Source organism: Ptychodera flava, chromosome 15, assembly GCF_041260155.1.
Source record: "Ptychodera flava strain L36383 chromosome 15, AS_Pfla_20210202, whole genome shotgun sequence".
Taxonomy (NCBI): Eukaryota; Metazoa; Hemichordata; class Enteropneusta; family Ptychoderidae; genus Ptychodera; species Ptychodera flava.
The window spans coordinates 23696227-23718719 of NC_091942.1; the positions used below are offsets into that span (position 1 = coordinate 23696227).

Sequence of the window (22493 nt, forward strand, 5' to 3'; positions counted from 1 at the left end):
TCCAAAAATATATATATATTTAAAAGAAATAACAGACAGAGACAAACCAGAATAAATTGAAGCTTTTTGCGTTTCTTTAATATTCAAATACACTTTGCCAAGTTCCCATTCACTAAACCACACTTACATTACAATCTACTATGGACAACATCATGATTGTTTAAAACATTTCTCTCAACTACTACTAGCACACAATTACTAAGAACGCTAAAATGAGCTAGTCAGCTCAATAGGCAGCAACACCACTAACTGAATAATGCCGCACTTTATTTTTTTTCATTCTCATTTATAATTCTTCCAATTCAAAAATGTTGGTAATTTTACCAATGTAAGAATTCGTATTCTTTGAAAAACTTAGGTGATCAGTAAAAATTGCTCCTTTGGGTGTGATATTCGTGCATATTTTAAGCAGAAACAACGACAGGTTCTTCTTTTCTGGCCAAAGGTGAAGACGATTTGAATAAATTTATGCCATGCACACTATGGTGTGTATAATCCAATGAGATATCAAGTGAAAGCCGAACAATTATGTACACTGATGGTATGAAAGCCAAGCCAGGCGATGGCCTCTGGACAAATAACTGGCAACACACCACGTCCAGAAAAAGATGATTTGCAATGGCCAGCCTGTAGTATTGTATGGATGCCTGGTAACGCCAGAATTCGCATGGTTCGGCAAAGACAAAAACTAGCACAAATGCATATGAGAACATGCACGCATATTTATGCTCATGGTGTCAAGTTTGCAACACTGTCCCTATTTCATCTTTTTAAAATTACTCAAATTGTTGAAAATCATGCTGATAGAGTACAGATTACACGCACAAGAGATGAGGCAGCACCACGGTAAAATATCTGAAAATCTGGGCAGTTGTTCATTCAATGCATATACTAGTACATTACACTGCCTGACAAGTGTTGTAAAGTCTGAAGACGGCGCAAGGAAGAGATTAGTACTCTGTAAGTAGACAATCTTTGGCACCAGGTACACATGACATGTGAAATTCAAAGTTGCATGTTAGAATTTGTCATTTTATGGTGGTTTTTGCTCCTTATAATCCTTCAGCTTCTTCAAATAATGAGTTTTCTGAAAACTTTTTGTCCTACCAACCCAGTTAGCAATGTAACACCACGTATCCGTCTTTGTTCATTGCCCTACAAATGTAGTATCGGTGTACGGACACTGCCACCTATGGAGGTCTTTTAGATGCATTCTGGGTAATGCCACAGGAAGAAGAGATGCACTCTGGGAAATTTCATAATTTAAACCAAGCACATTCAAAAACTATGTAAATTAGTACAATTTCTGTTTAAAAATTCAACTGTTTGTCAAGATTATCTTACACAGCAAGCAGATACAGAGGTGACTCCCCTTTAAAACAGGAGAGCAGTATTTATCAAAAAGTCTGTCACTGGATAAAATTACTGCCATATTAAAATTCAGTGGGACAATACAACTCCAAATATCTGAACTTGTAGAAATAGCAAGTGAAGAGTTTCTGCCGTTAGAATTTTGTTGAGTGCCAGCACCTGATTGGCCTTTGCATTGAATTACTCCAATGAGCGTAAAATTAATCATACAAACAAGATAAAATCCATTTGGGTTAGTGTTAAGCGTACTCACTGGAAATCTAGAATATTGGGTGTGGGCATTGTATGCAGAATACCACCATTGCCACCGACCCATGCCCTCACCTCTTTAAAGAGTTATTTGTAACATACTCATCTACAGTAGGGTTAGTGGATCATGCACATTAAAAGCAGAAGGGTAAAACTACAATAGAAAAAATGACCCATCTAAAATTTCAGTTTTAAATAATGCCACCATCATGTAACTAAATGCCATATATCTCAAACCTATCAGCAAAAGTAATTTCAGAATGTGTGAAAATTACAACTTAAAAGGAAATGTTTTTTCTTTGTCTCAAAAAGTCATCTATATTACAAAGTATGTGTGAATAGAACCTCTGTGAAACGTGTATTTAATGGTGTAACTTGGTGCTTATCCTAACCTCGCATACCTATATACTGCATCTGTGGTCTGACCACACCCTGGAAGCAAAATCGTTTACAAAATCTGGGGGGTAAAATTGATAAAACTTAATCTGACAGAGTTGAGGGTATGTGTAATCGAACTAATCTGAAAATTTGAATATCCAACACAGTCAAATAAAGTCACATACATAATCATGGGAGAGTGATAATAAATGTATTACCATCTGTCTTCATGCCCGTGAGTTTTGTGCCATTGCCAAGACACGAATATTTGACCACAGAAATCTGTGCTAAATGCAGGTGCTTGACATGAACAAATTCTAACTTACAGCTGTTTTGATTACTGTACTGTTGTCAGAGAAAGGTGTGAGCCTCAAACGTAGAATCCTGCAATGCTCCATGCTTAAACCATAAACCCTAGAAAAAGGATCTATGCTTGAACATGTTCTTAAGACCTTGAAACATCTTTTGATTTAATGCTGGAGACTTTTCTTAAAACATGTCAGGACCTTTTTTTCAATATAAGGCTACAAAATGCCAAAATGAGTGAATAAAATGCATTCAGAATGGTGTACATTCATTGTGATTTCTTATTTCAGGCATGCAGATTTACTTTTTAAGGCAGTTTATGTTCATGTTCAATCAAAATGCTGTGCAAGGAAAGTATTACATGCAAATGCCCATCATTTGAATACAACGAAAGGGGCCACCTAAAGCCTCTCTGATGCTCTTAAAACAGAACATGACAAGTGTTGAGAATGCTTCACCAGATCTAGCAGGCCAACATGCAGCGGCACATTATGTGTAGGTCACACTGTCTATGCACATGCAGTGCATATGTTTGTAGACTTTGTTTTGCAAGGATATTTATATAGAATAGCACAACTGCTGTGCTTAAGCCCTGTATGGAATTTGTTTCGGAAAAAGATTGATAGAGTTAATGAAATCCTAAGCACTTATGTTTGAAACAACTAACCAGAAGACGATAATTGCCTGCTCAGATAATTTGGTAGAGTATACAGTGACACACTCTCTTTTTGTAATTACCATCAAAGACCAAAGGGAGAACAACATGGATTTCTGCTTCTACAGCTTTCAGACCAGCTGCTTTTACAGGTGAAAATGCTGTCACAATTCAACACTGATTTTGACGCTCAAAGGTCAATTAGTGTGACTTCACTGGTGTCGACTGTTTCGCGGGATCATCTTTCACCTTTGGGGGCGCTGTTGATATTGATGGATCCGCCACTGCATGTGGCTGCTCCTGTTTGTCTTGCTCCGAGGGAGCGCCCTCTGGCACCTGCATGTGTCTGTTTCTCCTCCCCCTGTTCTTCCCCCTTCCGTGCCCCCTCCCACTGCTTCTTCCACCCTGTGACTGGCTCCCTTCCCCCTGGGATGCTGCTGCGCTGTGGTGGTGGTGTCTTGCCTTGTGTGCCTTGTGTCTCCCTGTCTGTATGGCTGGAGTGGAGTGGGGAAAGACTCTGGTGATGCTACCTACCGCTTTGGTTCTCCCTTCCCTGAAAAATGATTCATTACAAAATGCTTATCAGAAATCTGTATCATGGTAATCAACTATGATATTACTGTACACGAAGGCATGTTTTTTAGCTAACTTGTAACTGGCAGAAGATGGAATTTCATTAGTTGTAGGGTCTACCCACCTGTTGAACAAAGTCTCACATAAGTCTAAGCATGAAACATAAAGGAATGAACCAATCAGTGTTGACCACCCAAGATGGCGTTGGGTCACCCCAAAGTTTCAATGCAGTGAAGGAGCACAAAGACAAACTGATATTTACCTGAAACCAACATCTAATGCTTGCAGCCTGACTCAGTATTAATTTATGTAAAATGTAGCAATTATTATCATTGGTGTATGCTAATTTATGCTAATCATAATTGATAATGGCGCATATTCATTTACCGATGATTACGCACTGTATGCAAACATCCAAAATTTCAAAAAGTGGTAATGAACTTACCAACCCATTCTTCAACACTCATTGCCATCATACTCTTTTATTTTCATCTATTCCTTTCCACATAAAAAATACTCATCAAATCACACCGATGGCATTGACAGGGCAAACACTAACCTGAAAACCATTCTGGTATCACCTTTGATGTACTCTGGGTTCTTGATGAAGCGAAACATGACTTGAGCTTTGTCTCCCGTCCGTAAGTGATCTTTGCTCATTTTGATGATTGTTGCTGTCTGCCTTATACTGCCACAATGAACTTTGAATGAAAATAACAGGAAATACCCGATAAGAAAGCGCAATTTACAGTTCAATATTTCAACTATTAAAGGAAAAGTCCCTAAATCGGAGGCATGCATTATGTTTTCCTAACACAAAAACTCATCCACGTGGCTCTTCATCAGAATACCATGGCATTTTGGTTCTCATAAAGCACATGTACCCTGCCAACTAAGTTATGAAGATACTGAGGTGAATATTATTCTTTTATTACGGCTTACACTGCTCTTCTTTCTTGCTGGATCTCATAACCTTAGACTTTCTCAAGCTCTGACATTTAGCATTTGTTTAATTACAACATTGTTGAAATCTCGGTCTTTCCAACATCACACAAGGTGGAAATACACACTTCTTTTTATTGGACACGGACATTCAAGAGGATGTGACGAAGTAATGACAAAGATGATGTCATTACGCATATGAATATACATCAGAAAGCAGCATTCTTGTGAATACAATCACTTCAGGATGTCTCTGTCCTGTTGATATTAGAAACTTACAAGCTCTAAACATATGGTTACAAATATTGGAAAGGGTAAATATAATGAATAAGCTGGCACAAAATATTTTGTTACCATGGTAATACTTTATGAGTTACTCACCCATTGCCTGGTAACGTGGACTAATTGTCGTTGGATGGTGCAAGACCAGTATTTCTCCTTCAAACTCCCAGCATGCCTTGGGCTGCACTGCAGGGGACACCATCACCATTCCTTTTCTTATCTGTGATCGTTTGATCTATAAATTAGGGTCAGACAGCAAAACTTTGTCACAGGGATGAATAGTGCTTCACACCTTAAATGCAGATATACTGCAACACATGATAAGTTTAAGGATAGCCACATCTTTGAATATTTCAAAATGACACGCAGCACAAATTATCAATCTTTACATCACTCATAGAAGAGACTCTCCACTGACCTTTTTGAGTGAGAAGGAAGCCGTCTGCCCTCCTTTGACCATCTTGACCGGTAATCTCTTGCGGTGTATACTTTTCACGGCTATCGGCAGGAACTGTCCCACAGCATCGGGGCCAAGCAGCAAGGTGTCATTCAGTCTGATCACACCTTTCAGTGTGGTGCCACTGACTACTGTACCTACACCCTGTGTGGAAATAAGATGGTTTGGTGCATCAGTTTTCCCTTACAAAGAAATGTGTAGCAACTATCACAGTGGAGCGCTCTTTTAAAAGGGCCAGTATAGCTGTAACTTTTAATAATTTGTTCACTTTTTTTGTTTTTTTTTCATCTCAAATACAGTTTCTTGTTCTACTCTCCAAAGCTTGTTGAAATACCCACTATTTGGCCTGTCAACACAGCATATGTACATGTAAAATGCACTGTTATTGTTTATATCTGATTCTAGTCCGGAGTGGAATTCACTTGTCAATAATACATGCTGACTTGACAAACTAAATACTGTGTATCTAAAAATGCTTTGCAGAGAAAAACAGAAACTACTATGTATAGTTGACATTAAAAACAAAAATAATGAAAAAAGTGTCAAAAGTTACAGCTACAGGCCCTTTAAGGCAAACTTTAAACATTATTTCAATCTATATGGGGAAATAACGCAAAGGCAAACAGTCTACTTAGGCCATTAGAGAAAGCACATAAACTGAGTTCTCAAGCATTCTGAAAATTGTACCTTTTATAAAGGAGTCCACATTACCCAAATCTGAATCCTTGCATTCTATCTAACATTTCTCATCATTGTATACAGTATAGTATACCGGTAGTATTGAACTCAATCACTAGCAAGAAACTAGCATTTCTAACATTCAGTTGTCCTAAATGTTATGAACCAAGCGGCAACAGATCGCTTCAGCTTGAAAATTATCATTTATTACAAATAAACATGTGTTGTGGTCTAAATTCAACATTTTTCCTGCCACTTCTTGTCAGCCTCTGGTTTTGATATTACTGACATTATGAATTTGATAAAAATTGTTTACATGCACTGGACAACATATTACCCATTTCTGTGGAGAATACTCAAACACTTTCAACTATTCACGCAAAAAGATCTAGTATATTCACTTACTGGTACTGAGTAAGTGTCATCGATTTGAAATTCAGCTGGTTCAGATTCATGGCTCTGCATTCTCGTCGACAACAAATTCAGAAACATCTTGAGTAAATCCATGTTTTCACCGGTGACGTTTGATATTTGGAAAATTGGGCATACCCTAAAACAAAGACCAAACCAGAAAATTATCGTCATGCTATGACGAGGAACTCTCATAAAATTCCCTGAGAGATATTCAAATTGTTTCAAAAATAAATATCAAAGAATTTGCATATAACAGTATTTTCATCTTGACAGAGATTTTACCTTACAAATCTTGTATCTTGATTTGAAAAAAACAATGAAAAATTTTCTTGACCAAAACTCTTGTTCTACATTTGTTCTAACTTATATAAAACTTACAGAAGATGCCAAATAAATATACTTTTTGACAAAAAATTAACCATTACAGAGGTTCAGTTGGAGAGGAATGATCTATTTTTAATAAGTATTCTAATTACCAGCATTTATTGAATTACTATAATTAAAATTGTATAATAGCTTTCTCCTCTCACAAATATTGCTATTTCTATTTTAGGAATTAAAATGATACCTTCAACAGTTACAATTCCAATGCAATTTTTGACTGTGATGTCTTCGTTAGGTGACTTAGTGCCGTACATTGTGAGTTCAAATCAGATTGAAAATCTACTCAATTTACTGAATTTTACAAGCAAGTTCTAGTGGTGATGCTCACCTCTCTGAACTGAAATTTGTTGCCGTTACCACGACGTCGTCTTTGTTATTGACCAGGACCGGGATCTTTCTACACCCCGGGGACTTGAGTATCCTTTGGAGCAGTTTCAGGGTTTCTTGCAAGACGTTTGGCGGGCACATGTCAATCTTGGTGACGACCACAAAGACCGGAACGCTGAGAGCCAGTGCAAGGCCAAGGTGCTCCTTTGTCATTCCAACTATACCGGCATTGCTACCGATCTGTAACATGATGAATTTAAAACTCATGACAAATTACAATAAATTGACAACAAAGTTTTAACCTTCATGCATATTCAGTCTTCTACAGCTGATGGTCTTCAAAATACTACAGTTGTATCATGGAGGCAAGAATATATTGGCCACACAGCCATCGATAAAAAATATAACACCTTTAATTGTATATAATTTTATATTCATCATACTTTTGAGTCTGTTTCAAACATTTTAGAACCCTATATTAATCCAACACATAAAATTACTGTTTTTGGAGGAAGGCATTTTTTTGGCGGGAAAGTAGGATGAAAAAGGCAATCGTTAATATGTAAAATACATTTGAAAACAGCTAGTAGTAAAATACCAAACACTGAGAATGGAGACAGATGTTTATCAACAATACTGGCCTTTATCTGTTCCCGGTTTCATGATGGCCTAGATAAGCAATCAAATTTAGAAATTTGAAAGATAATCATTGTTTTATCAAGCTAATTTTTTGATAATTTTCATTGAATATTTTGACCTGATGGATTTGACTTTCTTATCTTCAGGACAGGCCGTACCACTTTTGCATCTAAACTAGGGGTGGATGGATAAAGGAGGGGGTGGGTGGAACTCACCATTAGCATACAGAAATCCGGGGCATGTCCTGTCATACCGAACACCGTCGTTTTCAGGTACCTCTCATGACCTGCAAGGTCAATGAAGGTAATGACCTTGGCTGAAGCTTGGCAGATCTTGGTCCAGTCAAGTCCACCACCTGGAACAGAGAACCAGGCAGTGTAATTTGGAGAAGATATCAGAGGAGTATGAAAACAGAACTGAAACTCAACAATTGTGAAATCTTGACCTGACAGCCTCTGAATAAATTCAGCAGTGTACTGTTCATGTGTCCAGACAAAAGCAACTTTATAAAGGTCCCCAATTTGATAAACAGTTATTCATAGTTTTGCCTTAAACATGCACCCCCACTGGTACATCATTTGATGTAATCCACACCATGTGTTACAATTTCATTCCTGAGAATTTTGACCCCATGAAAACAACGTAACATTTCTCATCAGACAGCAAATATTGGCATCAAACCCCAAAACAGAACGGGGTTAATTATTTATTTGACATTAAACATTTTTATGGTATTCTCGACATTGTACCAGGAAGAGCTGTAGTTATGTGTTGTATGGCTAAAAGACTAAGAAATACATGCAGGAGTGGATGTGTCGAGGGACTGTATCAGAAAACACTGCAGAAGTAAAACAGGCTGGTGTGATGTTAAACACAAAATTTTTATTAAGGTAATATGCTAAAATTGAAAGACTTGAACTTTTGTTTGAAATCGTAGACCGGGAATGTATTGCAAAAGTTTGAAAGTCTGAATATCTGTCCCCAAGGCACATTCTTCCACAAGATACATGCAATTGTTGGCAGTTCCACTCATAGTATGTACATCAAAACACATACACAACACAACACTGGAACCAACTCACCATGAGAGTCTGTCTTATTGACGACTTGCCCAGTGCTATCAAATCCCAGTATGTCATTTCCAACGCTGCTCGTCCTTCCAGATTCCATTTCATGCTTATGCCGGAACAACTTCTGTCTGGCAAAGCCTCTTCCATTGTCCAACTCACCGTGAGTTAGAACACCCAGTAGTGTACTCTTACCAGCGTCCACATTCCCAACAACTGCAACCCTGGTTACAAAGGACAAGAAAGTGTAGTAATCTGTTGCAAAATATTTCTCAAAATGTTCCTTGAACATTAATAAAGTCGCGCCAGCAGCTTACTGACTACGCATGCGCTTATTCATAATATACTATGCGAGTAACCGGAATGTACCCTTCTTTCGTGGGCGCCGCCATGTTTTTTTTTTGAGTACTCGTAAATAAACAAATACGAAACAAATTACCATTATATAACATGCCTTTTATAAAATATACCTCTTTTATTAGCCAGTAAATGTTATTATTCACCTTGTTGCTGATACAAAATATCGTTAATATAGATAAAGGGAGAAAACTGTCGTGCATATGAAGGGGGCATACGCAAAGAATGCTGGATTGAATTTATAGAAGAGCGCCCCTGTGTCAATAATTAGATCCAAAAATTGCCAGTTTTTAGACGGAACGCTATAGTTTTCAGCTTGCAAGTGGAAGGTGGGCAGTGCGGTTACCATTGCAATGATAATGATTGCATAATACGTCCCTTGTTTAACGCAATAGGCTGTTATCATTGTAAAAATTGCCAAGTTTTGTCCAAAATTTTTACACGCTACAGAAAATCTATACCTGCCCTGCTGCAGGGTTTGACGTCGTGTACGTACGTGAACTGCTTTCATCAGAGGGAAACTGGGCATAGTTGTCATATAAACGTTTATGAAGTAACAATTACAGTTTATCATGAATCAATATAAATAACATTGCCAATCTTCACCCCTGGCGCGACACCAAGGGCTGAGCCCTATATAATATTAAAGATTAACCACTACTGTAAATAATAACAATAATGATATTTATTTCTTACACGCACTACACATACGTCTCAGTGCGATTTACATATTTTAAAAAAGAAACAAACAAATACTAAAACCCAGCAACAGCAATAGAAGAAAGCGAAAACAAACAATGTCAAAATCTATCAACACCTGTACCATTCTCGTACATATACATTAGGATATGAACTAACTGAAATTTTTGAGATAATTGATTGTTTTCATAATTATCAAATAATTATTACATTTACAGTTCAAAAGACACTGGAAGAGGTTAAGCTCAGATATTCATGAATTCATAATGTGAGTGTTTGGCTGATCATTGTCCCACAATACTAAAAATATTGATCAAAGCATACCCATTCACTACATTTCTTTTTTTTTTTCTTGAATTTTGACCTTCAAAAGCTTGGCATGTAAATAACATCTCAACTGTGTTATTTTCAAAACAAAAAGAGCACTGCTTATGATGAGAATCCATGATAATGACACAACAGTCAATTTTTTTTACCTTATTTCATAGAAATCTTCATCATCTGGTTTCTTTCTGACAAGATACTCAGCGACCTTTCCACCCTGTAGTGTCCGTTCTCTTAGTAAGACAGTATCAGCGTCCAGCTGACTGGCCAGCATCTTCAGAGTGTCCACTGACGAGTCAAGCTCCTCCTGGCTGAGGCCACTATCTGCTCCATCTGTCGGTTGAAAGTCAAGCACAAACTTGTGTGAAAGTGGGAAAATCGGCATCTAGTGAAAGCAAGTATTGAATGCTATTTGTCATGGTGTGACTTGACAACCATACTTTTGTTTCATACTAGCATCAATAAGAGTGGAAAAAATTCAAATCAACAAGTCATCGTTGATGACACAGTCCCCACTTGTTAATGGGTACTTTGATTACAAGTCCTCAGAGAGGATAGAGTCCTCTTCATTAATTAGGTCTGTGATAAAAATACTTTGGTACAGATGCGCTCAATGGCCAAGAATGAGTTCCATGGTGATGAAAACATAAAAGCAATGTAGGCCACCATCCTAAAGTTCATTAAATGAGTCAATTAGGAATTAATCAACAGGATGTTGCAAAACATTTTTGCATCCTATCATAACACTGATAGATTATCACTGGTGCCATATTTTATAAAGTTTGATGGAGTGCTTCTGGACATTCACCCTAAAAACAAAAGTTCATCTTGTAAATGCAAATTGGCAATTAATTTAATAGGTCAATGTCCTTGTACCAACTGTAATTAAAATCGGTTGAGATATGCCTGAGTTATGGCTTCGTACATAAAAAAATCGTAACAAAATGGCCGCACGGCAGCCATATTGGATCGTATCACAAAACCGATTGACGTGCATATCTATGACATTGGTCAATGTCCTTGTACCAACTTTGAATAAAATCGGTTGAAACATGTCTGAGTTAGGTCTCTGTACATGAAAAAATCGTAATAAAATGGCCGCCTGGCAGCCATATTGGATCGTATCAGAAAACGAATCAACGTGCATATGTATGACATAGGTCGATGTCCTTGTACCAACTTTGTATAAAATCAGTTGAGATATGCCCGAGTTATGGCTTTGTACATGAAAAAATTGTAACAAAATGGCCGCACGGCAGCCATATTGGATAGTATCACAAAACAAATTGACGTGCATATCTATGACATTGGTCAATGTCCTTGTACCAACTTTGAATAAAATGGGTTGAAACATGTCTGAGTTTAATGGCTCCGTACATGAAAAAATCGTAATAAAATGGCCGCCTGGCGGCCATATTCGATCGTATCACAAAACAAATCAACGTGCATATGAATGACATAGGTCAATGTCCTTGTACCAACTTTGAATAAAATCGGTTGAAACATGTCTGAGTTAGGTCTCTGTACATGAAAAAATCGTAATAAAATGGCCGCACGGCAGCCATATTGGATAGTATCACAAAACCAATGGCGTGCATATCTATGACATTGTCAATGTCCTTGTACCAACTTTGAATAAAATCGGTTGAAACATGTCTGAGTTATGGCTCTGTACATGAAAAAATCGTAATAAAATGGCCGCCTGGCGGCCATATTGGATCGTATCACAAATCAAATCAACGTGCATATGTATGACATATCAGCGTTTCCGTTACAATTTCAAAACTTGCGTACGATTTTACGCAACTGAGTTTTTATTTGCGTAAAATGTATTCAAAATGCGTACGGCAGGAATCAGTATCTGAAGTGAGCTGGGCAGTCTTTTCTGTAAAACTTGGGGGTTTCCTGTAATGCGCATGCTCTATTACTGTAACAAAAAACAACAACCTGGGGGGCTTCAAGGTGTAGCTGAACATTTGCCATGCCGTGATGCATGTCCCGTATATGATCGTTGAGCAGCCCAATGAGTTCATGTTCAAAGAGAATACCTTCTGACTACGAAATTAGTGTTTTCAAAGGGCCAACAAAAAGCAGATACCGTTCAAAGTCCAGCGGGACCTCTCAAGAATGCAACCCGACAGAGTCTAAATGGTCACCCGTAAACACTTTCCAAATAACATGCGACGTAATGACCATTACAGTGGTTTTACGACTTATCCGGACACCAAACTTGCTAATTACCCAGCAACTTCGCTGATGATATTGAGACTTTGATCAGTAATTACCAAAGCACTTTGGTAATTCACCTCAAACTTGATACTTGATCTGGCTGCAGTAACTCCATGGGTGGCAAAGTGTAAACACAGACGCCGACATCTCAGTGCATACAGTGATAGCATAAACCAATTTGAGACATGAGTTTGCACTCAAAGTTTTCAACAGTGTACCCATACAGAAAATTGCTGAACAAAGTGATGAAAATGGCACAGGACAAATACAACTTGCAACTGCACTAAAAGAGATTTCTGTAACTTCAATGTACATCATATCTGATTGAACAGTCCTACTTAAATACTTTTTCTGCTCAATTTGTACTGATTTAGACACAATTATTGAACACCACTCAAACTTTCAATCACTTTCCGAAATCGACTTACACCTGAAGAAATTGTAAAGGAAGTTAGAATACAGAAAAGATTTTCAATCTCTCTATCTCCATGAACTGGCATTCCTCGATCACATTTATGCTGATAGACAACCATTACCAAAAGGCAGCAAAACTCAGCAACGATTCCGAGCTAAACTAACACAGTATTTCATATCCCTGCATCAAATGAAATTGAAAACACCATCCCATCAGTGACATTTGGTAAAATTTTCACATGAATCATATCTTGAAATAAAAAAAAGTGAAACAAAGAGGTCTTGTACTTTGCCGATCAACAGCACAGTGTGAAAAGTGAAGTGGCATCTGCATTGCCTGCAACTCAGTGTACTCAGTATCAAATGGTCTGCATCTATGAAAACAACGACTGGCAGTGAAAATTGTAATAGTCACTGGTAAAAACTCTTCACAGATGAAAGGATAATTGCTTCAAACAAATGAAACTGTAGGTTTTAGAGGAGGAAAACAATGGTGATGCGTGGGTGTGGGACTATTCTATTTAGGTGATGGAGACGGAGGGTCATAGGATTATAAATAAACTGGATAATGTAGGATTTTCCTCACCATGCTGTAACAGGAATTCCAATGTCAGCTTGTTCAACGTTACTGATAGTTTTTCTGCTCTGAAAACTAATTTACCAAACTCTAACGACCCATTATACTCTCCTAACCTCTCCGTAGTTGAGTTTACATGTTACACAGATGAACAGCACACATGTACATATGTTGGTTTTACTGAGGAATGCTGTTCAGTGGAATGCCAACCCCTGGTAACAAATTAGTTTATGGCACTAGTATGATACTTATCAGTGACTTTGTATACACATTGTGTACCCCATGGAGCACTCATGCAGCCAGATCAAGTATCAAGTTTGAGGTGAATTACCGAAGTGCTTTGGTAATTACCGATCAAAGTCTCAATATCATCAGCGAAGTTGCTGGGTAATTAGCAAGTTTGGTGTCCGGATAAGTCGTAAAACGACAGTAACTGGATTGTGTTACCAACAACGTAGACTCGATTGATTCTCGAATTTTTTGCATCTGTAGTGCCATGTCTGTACAGAACTGATTGACATGACGTTGTGTGCTGATGAAATACAATGTTGCATAAAGTTCTGCGGTCTGCTAAAGTCTAAAATGTTGCAATATCATGATGAATGTCACTTGCAAGCAGGTGCATATGTTCTATTTTTGTCCTGCATTGAACCACGTTCAGGCAATGTAGTGCGGGCCAAGTACGTCGTGTCATTGGGCGGCATTTCTCAATGCGTATTTGTTTACGCAGTCATGATTTTTTTTGCGTATTTCCGAACAATTTTGCGTAAAATATGCAGGATTTTGCGTTAACGGAAACACTGCATATGAAGTAATCCTTGTATCAAGTTTGAATGAAATCGCTCCAGGCATCTCTGAGATATCTGCGTGAACGGACGGACGCACGGACGGACGCACGGACGCACGCACACACGCAAGGACATGACCAAACCTATAAGTCCCCCGGACGGTGTCCGTGGGGACTAACAACACTGAATAAAACATTCACACAATGACAAATACACTTCATAACCTGCTCATCCCCAATTCCCTGTAAACAGGTCCACATTCACCACTGATAACAGTGGGTTTGGGTGAAACTATGGCAGTGATAGGGTTTAAGCATGACTGGGGGAGGACTGGAGATTGGTGGACACAGACTGTGTTTCAGATTTATCATATGTAACACTGGGAGATGTTATGTTCAGGAATAGGGATAAAGTGTCTAAATAAAGGCCTTCAAGGAAAACCTGTTGAGTTCCTATTTAAACTGTTGTCAACTAATCGTCACACATGTTGAATCATTCAATGAAAACTGACTGTAGAATTATTGTGTTCATTTTCAAATCACGACAGGCATTGTTAAAGATTATTTAATTGACCTGCTGGGTCTGCAACACAAAGCAAGACCTATCTTTATATTGTTCTTGTATCATTTGAGCCATAACACATTCACAGTCTAGGGTAATCAAAACATGAAAGATACATTTAGGGTTTCTTATCTTTTGTAAAGACCTTTCAATCTTTTATCGCTTCAGACGCTTCTTTGATCAATCAAATATCTTAATGACATTATCCTCATAAATAGGGAAATTATTGGTGTTATGTACATAGAGTATTGCCCACATTTTTGAATTGTAATGTGTCACATTTAGCAGTTTATTATTGTAAACTCCATATTACTATTGTTTTGAATCGATCACGCAGTGGTCAGAAAACAGTGTATTTTCAAGGATAAATAGAGGAAATATGACCGGGGCTTCTGAGAGCACTGATGATTCATGGATACTGAATCATTGTGTTATCGGGTGAATTCAAATAGGACAGCTTGAATGTGTTCAGTTGCACTGCGGAGGTCATTCTGCTTATTACCAAGGCAATGCCATAACATTAGATATATTGAATTCTAATTTCTTAGAATGATGAAAATCAATGATTAATATATATACAATGGTTTTGATTACATAAGCACTCATGTTATGAATTGCTAATCAGGGACAATCGAGCCAACCTGAAACAATCAACAGGTAAAATATCAATGCAAGGTTATATTTTATATCAGTCATAACACATTTAGAAAGGACAGACTTCATTGACACAAATAAGTGTATAGAAAGAATACAAAATGTTTTGGTATGATATTGCATTGCTATAAGGTCCGGATTGCTTGAAAATCATTGTTCATTTCCTGTACAGAAGATAAAGGCAACATGGGCCTGGGAAGGTGAAAATAAACCTTACAGCTTAACCTCAGTGGATGATGACATGGATGGCAATCTGATGGTCATGCTGGATTGTATTTGCTCACTTCATATATGTCCATGTGGCAGTCATGTAGTGGGCGGTCCCCGTTCCATGTTTGAAAGTAGCTTGTTACAATGTGTGCAAGTATAAAAAGCTTCTTTGAAAAGAACATGACATAATATATACGTAATTGATACTGAAATTGTATCCATTGTCCCCTGGCTTTGTTTGAAACATATTTAGTTGAAGCACTGATGAGTAATGGCACCATAGATATATACATGTATGCATTCACGTAAATTTAGGAGTTGAGTCTGTAGATCACTCATACAACTTTGTTTTGCCGAAAATTCCTCTTTGATGTGCAACACTACATTCTCCTGCTTTCTTCACAAGTATGAAAGAAACAGGGGCCAAATTTAGTGGACTCCCATCAAAAACCTGTAACTGTGATGTTTCTGAGAGACTCAAATTTTGAGAACAATCCAATTTTTTTCAGGAGGACAATGTGTCTCATCTTACTCTTTCTGGTAAGCAATGCACACTGACTTCAGGGAGATGTGTTCTATTTCACATAATCCCTGAATGATGTCACTGAATCTTGATATTTATTGACAACGATGGTTACTCACACTATAAGCCCCAACTTCTTTCATCATTTAGAAGATCAAAACTACCGAAATCCGGGCACAATGTTTGATGGAGTAATTCTCTCCAGATATCTTAAAACAGTACAAAAACTAATAACGGCTTCATATATGGCATGGTCCTGCAATTCATCGAAACAACTGTGCTGTTAACATCCCATTGACTAAACACCATGAAGTTTTGGGTGGTGGTGATTTTGAACTAGAGCACTTCTACGTACAGGATTTCCTTTCTGGCTGTTACCTAGGCAACTTGTTATTTACCACTGATAGATGAACATCTTACCTCCTTCACCGACAACATAGATGAACTCTCCCTGTCCATCTTCCAATCTCATTCTAAAGTTTGTGACCAAGAACTCGTATGTTGCATCATCTGGAGTGACCAGTAAGCACTGAAAGAGAGGAAGATGAATTAGTTCCATTTGAACGTTAGAGTGTAGTACACCTGGTGGACAGATACTGTACTGAAAGACTTCGCAGGGTACAGTAACATGGGTATTGGTTTTTGTAGCTATACTGAAGAATTCAACACAGCTGCTAATGTTGGTGACATTCTAGATTCACACTCTTGCATGGAAAAATTCTGCCATTTACAGAGCTTCGTTCATACATGTACCTTTTGGCCTAATTGTTGCTAACATACATTAAAACTGACACACAACCGGGTGAAATTCTGTTAGTGCAAATGTGGGTAGAATAGGAGGGCTTTCTGAATTTCCTTGTGGCTTAAACATTCTCTACTAATTATTCATGATGTCACCATGATTAATTTCACCTGTTTTCTGGCTAGCAACTGCGTATTTATATGCCCTTGGTAACATTATAATGTAATTTGAAATATTGTTATAATTTTGTTTCAGACAAATTTTCATGGTATTACACATCTCCCATGGCAACAGGAATTTAGCAATTTGAATTAGCATCACATTTGATCCATCACTTTCCATAAGTAAATATTCAATACACTGGAATATATATGAAAGTCGTAAGCAAACTACAACTGGGAATAATTCTGTCTCTTGACAGAAAACGGCTCAAGCAACATTAAAGATTGTGGTCTTGTGTTAAATCTTGATTTCAAGGTCTATATATCTAGCTCAGGGTTCTCCACAAGGTGATTTTTAGCGGTGGGCCACCCCTATTTTTTAAAGCACTGTATGTTAAAAGCCGCACAAAAGAATATATTCTACAACAAAAGAATATGCAAATTATACATTGTTATGTAAACTGTCAACCCTCTTGTTTTCAAAGTTTTGGAGGACACTGTAATATGCTAAAATTCCACTAAACAAACTTCATCACACACACACACGGTACATTCCCTGATCCTCAGAAATCTGATGCAAGTCCCCTGTAACTGCAGGAAAAGCTGCCCTCAGAGGTCAAAGTGTGCACAGATTTACTTAAAAAAAAACACACAATCAATGTCATTAATAGAATCTGGCCACGTGCCAGCTCGTTCAAAGATGTATGTCACAAATACAAGCAATTGCAACGTGTCAGACGTGTCCTGACCATTATCTTTTACATTTTTTTCCCTTGTTTACACATCATATCAATGTGAGATATTCATAGTGAATTAAATTGATATTCATAGTGAATTGAATTGTCAACGATCATACATTACCATGATTTTATATTTTTGTATCTACTGGTTTGAAAATGGACATTTAAATGTTGAGTGTATAGTATATGTATAAAGTACTTATATTCAGATGGCAATTTCGAAAACAACACTATTCTTCACCAGCTGTGCCAATGAATGACCTGTCAATCAAAGGTAATAAGAATGTTCTAACTTTGTCAGGCCCTGAAAGGTTAAAATTCACGTCATAATTGCTACAGTTTTTTTATCTTATAGTTTTTCAGTAATGCTTATTATTGTTTCTTGCAACATTCTGTACATGTCTGTGTATTCCTAGAGGGAACGTTAATGATTATCATTTAGAATGCTGACGTCCGCTTTGATAAGTTACTCTGCGATATTGCCCATTCATCACTGTACATGCTGAATTACCAGATCTAAGTTCTCCGACAGAAATGCACGTGGGAATGGCAGATGCTTTTCTTAAAGGGACAAAGTCGGCCATTTTTCATGAATTTTGTTTGATACGAGATACTACTTATATTGTTTGACATGTTAAAAGATACTGAATGAATGGGTGACCATGCATATATTCGACCCCAGTTTTAGACACGATACATGAAACCATCACAAAAATGAATTAATGGTCACGACCATTAATTCATTTTCGCGATGGTTTCATTTAATTTTGCCTAAAACTGGGGTTGAATATATGCATGGTCACCCATTCATTCAATATCTTTTAACATGTCAAACAATATAAGTAGTATCTCGTATCAAACAAAATTCATGAAAAATGGCCGACTTTGTCCCTTTAACCATGACTGAAACTTAGAGTATAGTCCATGCAATGATATAAATATATCATCCCTGAACAACTGAATACCATCTGCTGTAATATTTTTATAATTGTGATCATTAATCTCACTGTACATGCACACATGTAGTTCATTTTTTCCGCATTGAGTTGCGAACATATGTTTCTTGCTATTCCCATACATTTCTGTTGGACAAAATTATGGCTTCTATGATATCAGAAAATCGACTTCATCAAAATTATAGTTTTAATACTGTTCCCCACATGCAGTCAAGCGGATGAAAGACATGTCTATCTGAAGCTCTTACTGAAGATGAAATCACCTAGTGAATGGTTACATGACATTTCTACCTCCATTTACTGGAAACTATGGTTGTGCACTGCCAAACTGAACCATAGTCCTGTGCAGAGTTTTAACCTAACCCAACAATCCCCCTACCCACCCCCAGCATACTTTGGACAACCCTATAATATTGGTATCATTCAATGACATTGTAGGGCCCATACACTTGTAAATGGGCATGACAGCTTTATACATCTTGGTCATAAAGAGAACCTCATTGTATCAATGACACTGTAAGACCTGAAAGCTTGCATATTGGGGATGACCCTCGGTCATAACAGATGGTATATGTCCTATATCTGGCAGGGCTCACACATATAGATAGCCAGTCAGTTAAAATTCTGAACCTGTTCATTCTGGCTGTGTGAAACAACTTTTGCTGACAAGTTTACAGTAAGCTAGAAAGACCCAACTTAGAATCAATATACTTGTATAACCTGGTTGCGGAAGAACTGGCTATGACTCAATTTTACTGTTCACCTGAAATTTGCTAAATCTGAAATTGATTTTCACAAAGAAGTTGAAAAACTTGCTCTTTAAAATGTGCATAGGTCCTCCTTCCAAAAATTTCACCTCAAAATCTTTTGGTTCCAGCAAAAAAAACAAAAACATTGTGAGGCTGCACTGGCATCGTATACCATCCTTAAAATTATATGCAAATCTTTACATAACTGTTTAACTTGATAAATAAAGTTAGATGAATACTCTGTACAAATATTTGAATAGTGAACTGACCATTCTATTCATACCTAATTTCTGATTGTCTTTCACCACATTTTGCACAAGGAGTTTTTACAAATTTTATACCACCAGGATACCATCAAATAAAATTCATTTATGCTTTCCATCTGTTATTAATTGTTCTTTGGTAACTGCAAAGTAATTTTCAAGTACCAATGAGAACCATAGACCCTCAAAAATTTCTCGAGGGTCTATGTGAGAACAATTGCTGAATATTGTGTTTTTTTCCACAGATTGACTGAGAGTCCCTAAACTGTGGTCAATTTGATTCCATATCTTGAACAGCTTTGATAGTGCTGGTAGGAAGTTCAATATACAGCAATGGACTGTTGCACTGTTTGCTAATGATGTTGGCAGGGCCTTTCCTATCTCCTTGGTTTGCCTTACCATGGCAGTACAAGCAAGGTGGCTTCTCGCCATCTCCCTGGGGCCATCTTGCTTGTACCTCCATGGTCTTACATTTTTAGAGGATAGAATACAAGTATTCTGTCACCTGGAAACCTTGCATTGCAGTCATATTCAGACGACCAATGCATACTTTCTATATTCACTAATCTTTTATGCATGCAGTGACTTACCTTCTCCGACACACCATTCTCAAGTCCATCATAGTCACCGTTGCTGGCACCCTCCGTCGTAGGATCGTCTGGAGCAAATAGATTCTGTTCTTGTACTGGCGATTTCAAACTCTCCTGGCTGGGAGAGTTTGGTAGGAAATTATTTACTATCGCCGCACACATTGTGCCTGCTTCTTTTCCTTATTACAACCGTATCGAAGATCGGAGTTCGTTTTTTTTTATTTTTTGGTACAAAATATTCCCTTGACTTTTGGTACGGGGTATATACTATATATTATTATATAGAACACCGGGTGGTTACAAATCACTATAGTTGTACGATCTTTTGTGATGATCTCACAACAACAAATACAAATTTACACTAGTTGTGAAAGATTCAACACTGATGGAAGTGATACTTAATGTGTAAATCCAGAGACTTTCTGTGTAGGGTGAAAACTCCGTGCAAACTATTGACACTACTGGCGGCCTTTTATACACGACTTTTTAACCTTCGTCCTAAACAGCTGTAGGTTCACGCACATATAACCGTCGATCGTAGTACTTGTACTGTTCGTATTCCAGACGATGATAAAAATAGTGTGCACGTCGCTAATCGATCTAGCATCTCCGATCTTGTAAATACTTTCCCTGTGAAGACTGTATATAACAGGGAACTGATGCAATGCATTGAAACTGCGGTTTGGCGCCGGCAAACGATGGTCGTTGTATGTTTTTGTTGTGCAATATGGAAAGTGGATGCCCCCGACAGATCTTGCTCCACTCAACGCCAAAGTGTCATCACCTACTGGGCGTGCGCAAACTTTAGCAACACGCCCTCTTGAGTTGACCTACCTTGAAAGATACGCACGGGATAGTGAGATTTTCAGTTGCTCTCCGTGGTACATGCATAGTACGCGGCGGCCGGTACGTATCACTCCACTCGTAACTGTGATCATGTCCATGCCGTGGTACAGGGAGCTGAATAACGATGAACAAGTATTAAAATGTAAACATAGAAAAAATAGAAAAAACGGTCAAAAGAAAACAAAAACAAACAAACAAACGACTGACGGATCAATCGTGAGACTAAAAACGGTCACAAACAATAGGCATAATAAACAAAAGACAAACAAGTAAAAAACAAGTAAACAAAAGCAAATACACAAATGACTGATGGGTGAGACTTCCATGGAATAGACTAGATTCACCAGCTATGGGCATGGTCCTCTCTAGAGAGCAAGTCTCACAATTGAGCCATCCTCATTTGTTAGTTTGCTTGTTTACTGATTTGTTTTTGCTTCTTTGTTTTTGTTTACTTCTGTTGGTTTTTTTTTTTATCATATTTTTTTTTTCATTTACTTGTTTACTGTTATTCAGTCAGAGTTCCCTCTGGATTGTATACTGTGGACTATCTCTCATGTGCAAACAAAAGAGAGTTTGAGAACTCCATAATGCCCTGTGAGGCCAATTTCAACAGACTGTGCACTGTTGACAAACAAACTGCTGCGTGGCATACCCTGTTCACCTACCATGATTTGCATGGGCATTTTTAATAAACTGTTTTGATTGTTTATCTGTTTATTATTGACTTCTATAAAGTTCTATGAAATTTGCTCACAGGTCAAAGAAACATGTACAAACCCGTTTACTATATAATGTGCAATTCTGTGACTGCAGATTCCCATTATTTGATTGTTGACATGCGTTGGAAAATGCTAACACAGCAGACCTTTGTTTTTGTCCTTTACTGATTATCATCTGAATAAAAATATTTGAGAACTATTTTTCTACACTCTTCTTTTGCACATTCATTATTGAAAGTGAACTTCACATCTTGCCAATTTATCAGTTGTGTAATCACTATACAAGCTATTGAGTTGCCCATGAAGCACCTTCTAATTGACTATCAATTCTGCACAACATTTGGCATACCAGTGAGTAAAAACAAAAGAATCTTTTTTTATGCATCATGCTTTGGCATTTAAGATTGGCAGGTTGTGATAGCTATGGTACTATGCTGTAGTACTATGTAGTGTTATGGTGTTGGGCTACTCGATCTTTGAGGTAGGGTCATCCTGGCTGCACCCCAGGGTGGTCCCTATCCCAAACAGTGGCCTGATATCGTAACGCTGCATATTCACAGCTGCAGTATGCTAATACAAGTCCTGATTAAAGCAAGAGCATCACTTTTAGTATTTGACAATTTTTTCTCATTTTTTTTTATGTAAATTACAAATTTTTTTCCTTTCCCT

General features: G+C 37.6%; 1 protein-coding gene across 1 annotated transcript; it reads right to left on the reverse strand.

The window, feature by feature from the left end:
- Positions 1-52: 52 nt before the first annotated feature.
- Positions 53-21055, reverse strand: LOC139151594 (GTP-binding protein 1-like). The gene is made up of 11 exons (XM_070724502.1): positions 20260-21055; positions 16479-16587; positions 10255-10435; positions 8738-8946; positions 7871-8010; positions 7018-7256; positions 6297-6441; positions 5175-5357; positions 4856-4991; positions 4092-4233; positions 53-3512 (listed from the first exon to the last, which is right to left on the reverse strand). Exons 1-11 carry the CDS (start codon positions 20419-20421, stop codon positions 3161-3163), a joined length of 1998 nt encoding a protein of 665 aa, XP_070580603.1. The 5' UTR covers positions 20422-21055; the 3' UTR covers positions 53-3160.
- Positions 21056-22493: the final 1438 nt, after the last annotated feature.